This window comes from Brachycentrus maculatus, unplaced genomic scaffold, assembly GCF_059751285.1.
Source record: "Brachycentrus maculatus isolate JH-2025_06_01 unplaced genomic scaffold, ASM5975128v1 h1tg001278l, whole genome shotgun sequence".
Taxonomy (NCBI): Eukaryota; Metazoa; Arthropoda; class Insecta; order Trichoptera; family Brachycentridae; genus Brachycentrus; species Brachycentrus maculatus.
Window position 1 is genome coordinate 16,180 of NW_028281951.1, and position 8,794 is coordinate 24,973.

The window sequence follows — 8,794 nt, forward strand, 5'->3', positions numbered from 1 at the left end:
CAACACGGTGTGACATGCTTCTCTGGTTTCATGTTTTCCCAGGAGATTATGAATATCCTGGAGAGTAGTCGCTAGAAGTGGCTGAGTTTCCCCCTCTCTTTAAAAGGATTCACCCCCTGTTCATCGCTTATCTTAGTCCGGTCACTTTACTGCCTGAAAGTACTACAAACCACCCCTAATACTTTATCCACCTGTCATAATCAGTAAATAAACATATACTCGTAACTTTTCTAGGACATATATGTAAAAATATTGCATCTCAACATAGATGAAGAAGAATATGGAAGTCGTAAACCCTGTAAAAACTCAGATTTCCATATTTGTCTTCATCTATATTGAGGTGTAAAAATGTAAAACTAGCACCTGAACGGAGAAACACATTTATGGTTTGTTAACAAGTATTTGAACTCATGAAAAAAAATTACATATAGGTATATATATATATATATATATATATATATATATATATATATATATATATATATATATATATATATATATATATATATATATATATATATATATATATAAATATATTTATATATATATATATATATATATATATATATATATATATGTATATATATATAAATATATATATAAATATATATATATATATATATATATATATATATATATATATATATATATATATATATATATATATATATATATATATATATATATATATATATATATATATAAATATATATAAATATATATATATATATATAAATATACATATATATATATATATACGAGTACGTATGTCCTATACCTTTTTGTTAGGTTATCAAATTTCAGAAGTACAGTAAACCCGTGGTTAGTATCGCGGACTATTAAGTCAGAGTTTCTCGGTTCGAACCCACTCTACCACAATTTCATACCTATTTCTAATAATGAGCAGCTTAGGCTCACAGAAATATTTGTGTAAATAATAAAAAAAAAACACAAAAATGTCTCTTTATAAAAATAATTAAGTAATAATATTAATAACAATAAACCTGGTAAGGTACTAAAGTAGAAAAAATAATTGGTAAATTTCAAATGGAGAATTTTATTTCCATTGTTCGTAGCATTTCATCGAACATATTTCTACCGTCATTTTGATATTTCGTGTGCATGTAAATTTTGATAGAAGTAAATTTACATTTATTCCGCGATAATGTTTGGTTTTTTCGTCAAGTTGGTTGTTTCTGTTTTATGTGCCACTTTTATATATCCGTGTGAAGATTCTGAACCACGTAATAACACATTTTTATACGTACTATAATCGTATAAAGTATTTTTTTTTTCAACCATATCCGCTCCGTATGTGGAGGCTTTGGAGTCTACGATTGTCTCCAGGCTCTTCTGTCAGCCGCCAGCTCCTTTGCATCCTCCCAAGTCAGGTTCGCGTCCCGAAGTTCAGACGAGAACTGCCGACGAATTGTCAGCAGTGGTTATCCCGGGCGGCGCTAACCTGATGCCTTGAGGCATGCTGGATCAAGTATAACGTGGATAATTTGTTATTTTACAATATTTTGAGTGTGTCCAAATACTTTATTTTTAAAATTAAAAATAATTTTTTTTTTTAACATTTTGAGATCTTAACATAGATGAAAAAGAACATGGAAGTGTAACATTCATCATTCTACCCATGATTGACAACCACACTACTCAAATTTTTGAAACTCCTATATATAGTATATCATAAATCTCAAGACGGTGTATATCATCATATGATTTATGATATATAAAGAAGTTCCAAAAAAAAGTAGCCTGGCTTCAAATCATGGGTAGAATGGTGAATATTACAGGTGTATAAACTGATTGATTAAACCAGCCTATGATAGGTAGTTCGTAAGCCCTGTAAATACCCAGACTTCCATATTCTTCTTCATCAATGTTGAGATGTCAAAATGTTATGCATAATTTGTTTAAAAAATAAGAACTTTTTTTGTATGTTACAGCACACAAAGTCGTTGCAACAAGGAAGCCAACAGTTTTAACTACCAAATCAACAACTGTTAAAACTACACCAACGACTACACCGACAACAACACCAACAACTACACCAACGACTACACCAACAACTACACCAACGACTACACCAACAACTACTCCAACAACTACACCAACAACGACTCCAACTACTATTCAAACTACTACTCCAACAACTACTCCAACTACTAAAGCAACAACGGTTAAAACAACAGCATACTCTCCTAGATGCAAGAAGAATGAAGAATACAAAATGTGTGGGTCATCATGTCCCAGTTCGTGTGGAAACCCACATCCAAAATGTACTGAAAAATGTGTCGCTGGATGCTTCTGTTTACGGGAAACCACACTTCATGAAGGAAATTGCATACCTTTGAATCATTGCCGTAAGATATCTGCTTAACACATATCGGTCACTCTTTTCAACAACGTTATATATCAAAAACCATAAATTTTCAGTTGTGCATGTTTTCGGAATGCCCAGAAAATGTACTATATCCCCGCAAAAGAGGTATATTTTTAACTTACTATTTACCCGCTACAGGGCAGAAATTGTTGGTTTTGCATTTTGAAGAATAGGTACTGTTTAATTTATTTTTAAATACACTAAATATTATTCAAATGGAGAATATTATTTATTTTTAATACTTATCTATTAATTATTTTTAATAATTTTTTTTTTATATTTTTAAACTTTAAAAACGATCTCCTGAAAAATCAAGTTTTTTTATAAATGACCTTGTTGAAAGGAGTGAGCGACATATGTACTTACTTGATTTTTTACTTGATTTTGAAATATGATTTTAGCCGAACCCCCACCATGCAAGGACCCCAACGCGAAGTACGACCATTGTGGATCTATGTGTCCACCAACTTGCAAGAACAGGAATCCTAGATGCTTGAAGGATTGTCACTCCGACTGTTTCTGCAACAAACCCTATCTACTCGACGAAAAGGGCGTGTGCGTATTGCCGTCCGAGTGCCCCAAGATAAACATGAACGTGGGTGTTACTGCCTTCGGAAATGACCCACTACAAGATTAGACATATCGTAGTCATACAGTAGAAAGTGACCAAGTGCATTTTGTACAAAAACGTGATCATTTACTATTTGATATCTTACTAGCTTAATATTGCCCTGAAAAACATCCCTAAGGATTTTAAACTTGGAAGTATAATATATAGACTTGGTTAAAATGACTGATGTTTATTTTGTTGCCAAACAAAATTAACTTAAATGGCCCTTTTGAACATTTTACGTTTTGGTAGTTGGTCACTTTCTCCTGTACGACTACGATATATGCATTTATAATACAATGACTCTCCTCAGTAATCAGATTTTATCTGCTTTTCGAATGCAATAAATTAGAAAATGCGTATATTATACAATAACTGTCCGCAGTATTTAGATTTAGTATGTTTTTCAAATCCAATAAATTTTAAAATGTATTTACTATACAATAACTGTTCTCAGTATTTAGATTTTAGTGCTTTTCAATTCTAATAAATTTGAAAATGCGTTTATTATACAATAACTGTTCTCAGTATATAGATTTTACGTACTATTCAAATCTAATAAATTTGAAAATGCGTTCATTATACAACTGTCAACTGTCCTCAGTATTTGGATTATACATGCTATCAAATTTAATTATGCATTTGTTATACAAGAACTGTCCTCAGTATTTGGGTTTTAAATGTTTTTTAAAGTGAAAAAAATTGATAATGCATTGATTATACAATGCATGTCCTCAGTATTTGGATTTTACATGCTTTTCAAAGTGTTAATTATGCATTTATTGTATAAACTGTCCTCAGTATTTGGATTTTACTCGCTTTTAAAATAATAAAATTTTTAATACGCATTAACTGCAATTATACAATAACTGTCTTCAGTGTTTAGATTTTATATGCTTTTCAAAGCGAAAAAAAAGAAAGCATTGTTTATACAATGATTGTATTAAGTATTTGTATTTAACATGCTTTTCAAATTGAAAAAAGTTGAAAATGCGTTTATTATACAATAACTGTCCTTAGAATTTCGATTTCATTTGCTTTTCAAAGTGAACAAATTTGAATTTGCATTAATTATACAATAAGTGTTGTTAGTGCTTAGATTTTACATACTTTCCGAAGTGAAAATGTTTTAAATGCATTAACTATACAATAATTGTACTTGGATTTAACATGCTTTTCAAATTGAACAATTTGAAAATGTGTTTGTTATACAATAACTGTCCTTAGTATTTGGATTTGACGTATAAATATACTTTTTTTTCTCATTTATTTGTTATTATGTATTTATTTGTTAAAAAGTGAAATATACAAGAAAATTTGACATTGTTTGTTTTTGTAATGACTTAAAGGAACTTATCTGGTTCGATGTAGAACATAGGTTCTAGAAATAGCCCTGGGATACTCAGATATCCATTTTCTATAAAAAAAGAGAATAACGATACATGTTTCACATAAAATTGAGACACTTTTAAATTGAAAATCAAGCAAATCGTTTATATCCTTACAACATTTTGAGTGTGTCCAAATACTTGTTCACAAATCTGGATTATCTCCAATTATAGGAGTATTTTTCATATTATTTTTTGACAGTTGATCAAAGATGAAGAAGAATAATAATAATGAAGATATTTACTCGCGTTTCTCATGTGTGTGATTATAATCCAGGATTCGGACCTCACATACTAATAAAAGAGTTTCTGCCAAATAAAAAGTTTCTTTTCATCTCACCAATAGATGTCTATAGTGAAGTTCTAGTGATTCAAGAACAATGTTTCAAAATGGGTTCACATAAGTATATAGAACTTTCAAGAATTTGAGTTGTGTGGTTGTCAATAATGGGTAGGATTGGTGATTGTTACACGTGTGTAAAGTGATCACTTAAACCAGCCTATGACGGTCGTCAGCCCGTAAATGCCCAGACTTCCATATTCTTCTACATCTTTGATAAGATGTAAAAAAATAATATGAAAAATAACTCCTATAATTGGAGATAATCCAAATTTGTGAACAAGTATTTGGACACACTCAAAATGTTGTAAATAAATTAACTGGTCAAATTATAAGCTAAAATAATAATATGAAAATGATGTTTGCTGGCGTTTCTCATGTATGTGATTATAATCCAGGATTCGGATCTCATATACTAATATAAGAGTTTCTGCTCAGTAAAAGCTTCTTTTCATCTCACCTATAGATGTCTCTAGTAAAGTTCTTTGATTTTGAAGTTAATGCTCCATATTCTTATTCATATTTTATGAGATGTCAAAAAATAATATGAAAATATCTTTCTTTTTTTATGTATTAATTTTAAATCAAAAACAGATTTTTTGAGTCTACGAAGTTGTATTTTATTAACAAAAACACAAAAATTAATCTTGTGTCAATTGTTTCACCTGGTTATGGCATTTTTAAAGGAATGAAAATGCCATAAGAAACAATTGTCAAAATATTAGTTTTTATGTGTTTTTATTAATAAAATACAACTTAGTAGACTCAAAAAATCCGTGTTTGATTTGAAATTAATACATAAATTAAAATGGAGTTCTACAAATTAAACGCCAAATCATTAATAAATAATTTGTATCTTTCTTTGACATAAAAAACGCTTTTGTTATGACGTTTTTAATATATATCGCAACAACTTAGTAAAATCGATCACTCCTTTGAGGTAGTTGGTCCTAGACGTCATTGGTATTCCAACTGTATTCGCTTCCGGAGAAAGGACTTTATTTCACTGTAGACATAGAAATTCAACTCTTTTATAAAGGATCGCGTGTCATTCGATATCAAAGTGCCCTGCAAACAAATACTACATCCTGTATACATTCGCAACTCCCTCGGAGTACTCGAATCAAACCTCGCATTAACATAAAATGCCTCGTTCATAAACAATGTTTACGAAATGTTTTTGACATATTTATTACAAAACTCGACATTTAAACATTCGAGAATTTAAGAACCGAAAGTTTTCTATGTTTATAGATAACAAGCTGTATCTAATCACGCGTTGGTGTGCTTCAGTCTAGTACAATGGAAAAGAAATAAAAAACATGACAAAATTTATCTTCTTCTTCTGTGTGTGTCATGTCAAGTCCCTCTGACGTCACTTGAGAGTAAATTTCTTTGTCTTCGGCAGCTCTAAACAGCGCCAAAACGGCCCTAATTTAAGTCCAATCTAAAATTTATAATATGTTTATTTTAACTTTGAAAATATAATAATTCAATCGAAAACATTGAAAATGCCAAGTAACAAGAAGCACCCTATCCGCTTTAAGTAATGTTAAGTATTGCTTGAGTTAGTGTCAAGTTGAACAGATGGTGCTGCCATTGTATTAACATATTTTTTTCTGGAAAGCACGTTTTTACATGTCATTGACAAAAACAACAGTCATACGTGTGTACAGTATAAAAACATGCTCGTATTTGTGTGCAAAGTTGTGTTAAACTTTCAAAGAAATCGGTGGATAATTTTTGGAGATCTCATAATTTGAACAAACGAAAATTTACATCACATCGCACTGTACGCCCAACCCTATTGTAGACGACTCCCGGGCAGACCACCAAAGAGATGGGTCGATAGCTGGGAATCGACATCGCAGGAGGGTAATCCCTCTTAAAAACAGGCCACAAGGCCTACAACAACATGGAGAAGAAAATTAACATATACAATATATTTCGATGCCTTTAAAAATCTGAATTATTTTTTGTAAAATGTGAAATGGTTTTTTCGTTTTTGGGAAAAATAATATTTGTAAGTTGATGGCAATATGTAGATAAGTAATTAAACGATGACGTGTATAAATTTTTAATCAATTTTATATCATGGTGTTTTGCCATACGTATTTGCAATGTCATGCTCTTTGAAAGGAAGAAACCTAATATATTACAAATTTAGGGTCGAAAAATGTCAATGAATCATTTAATTTAATGAAATTTTGTTTACGAACGAGAAATTTGAAAAAAATATGTACCTGTATATAAAAAAAATACAACGGAATATAAATTTTCACATTACATTTTTTTTTAAATTCCCTAGTATCTGATAGAAAACAATATACTCGTATGTACTTAATACAATTTTTAAAAATTATGTTTTCAAAAAAAAATATCCTCCCAAAAAAGTAACTGCAGGTTTTCTCTCTAAAAAAAATATATGTGAAATAATTCAGGATGAATCTCACCTTTGTTCAAATAATTTAACCAATATATCATACAAGGCATACACCAGGAAGAGGAAGAAATAGAAAAAGTAGAAGAAGAAGAAGAAGTAGAAAAAGAAGAAGAATAAGAAAAAGAAGTACAATTAGAAAAATAACAAGAAGAAGAAGAAGAAATAGAAGAAGAAGAAGAAGAAGAAGAAGAAGTTTAAGAAGGAGTAGAAGAAGAAGAAGTAAAAGAAGAAGAAGAAGAAAAAGACAAAGAAGAAGAAGAAGTAGAAGAAGAAGTAGAAGAAGAAGAAGAAGCAGAAAAAGAAGATGAAGAAGCACAAGAAGAAGAAGAACAAGAAGTTGTTATTTGATTATACAGAGATAGTTTCCTAACAGTTCTGACGATCCTGATATAAAACGTCCACTTGGAAGTTTCTCCAGTCATTAGTGTAATGGGTTGGAAGAATACGAACTTATTTAAGGCTATATGTATAGTTTTTAAAGCATGAAAGACTGAATTTATAAAAGCATCGTGAATTACGACCTTTTCATGGCCTGACGGGGAGAGCGGGCCGGGGGGGGGGCGGGGGGGCGGGGGGGAGATAATTATCGCGGGGGGGGGGGCTTCATATATTCCACTGACCCAAATAATACACTAAACTTACACTAAACTGAAGAAAACCAATCTCGTTCTTACTACTACTACTACTACTATCATCACGCCGTTTCCCCGCAGGGGTAGGCAGAGAGGATGGAACGCCACACTCTTCTGTCCTGACATACACTCCTAGCCTCCTTCACATCCATACATCTAGTCATACATGCCCTCCGATTACGCAGACTTTTGACACCGCCAGATTTTAGGTTCTGATTGATCTGATCGTGCCAAGTCTTTTTCGGTCGTCCACGTTCTGTTTTCCCTCTCACATTCGCCACATATATTTTCTTAGTCATTCTCTCGCTATCCATTCGCTCCACATGTCCATACCACCGCAAAGAGCGTTCTTGCGTTCTGGTAAATTGTAGAGTCATGAAAATTTTCAAACGGAGAGATATTTTTATTTTTATTTATTTATTTATTTCATACATTTCATAAAGATACATATTTTTTTTACTATATATGTATTACAGCTCTTTAGGCATGGCCTGTGTTGAGCCGAAATACTTTCATGTTTTTCAAACCCTTATCCGCACCCCAATGGTGCATAGGGCACTGCATCATATAAACGCAGTGTTATCTTGATCGTTAACACATGAAGGAAAGGTGATCAGCCCTCTGCTTCCGGTACCAGTCCAAGGTAATATTGAATAAATATAAGAGTGAAAAAATCACTTATATTTATTTGACCCCCCCTGGGAATCGAACCCGGGACCTACAGGACGGTAGACGAGCGTGCTGACCATTACACTACGGAGGCGGACACTACGGAGGCTTTCATGTTAATACAATTTTATTTATTTATTATTATTTGTTTTTTTTTTTTAATATTATTGGATTATATACATTACATACAATAGATACAATAATAATTTACAGTATAAAGGATTTACAATAAAATAATTACACCTGGACTTTAATAAATTCACTTTCTACCTTGTCCCTTCCAACGAGAAGCAACTATCGACGGACACTGTTCTTAAAGACAC

General features: G+C 31.5%; 1 protein-coding gene across 1 annotated transcript; it reads left to right on the plus strand.

Moving 5' to 3' along the window:
• Positions 1-1,085: 1,085 nt before the first annotated feature.
• LOC148299225 (uncharacterized) lies at positions 1,086-4,320 on the plus strand. The gene is made up of 3 exons (XM_088276273.1): positions 1,086-1,244; positions 1,953-2,369; positions 2,791-4,320. The coding sequence occupies exons 1-3, from the start codon at positions 1,166-1,168 to the stop codon at positions 3,024-3,026; spliced, it is 732 nt and encodes a 243-aa protein (XP_088132399.1). The 5' UTR covers positions 1,086-1,165; the 3' UTR covers positions 3,027-4,320.
• The last annotated feature ends 4,474 nt before the right edge of the window (positions 4,321-8,794 follow it).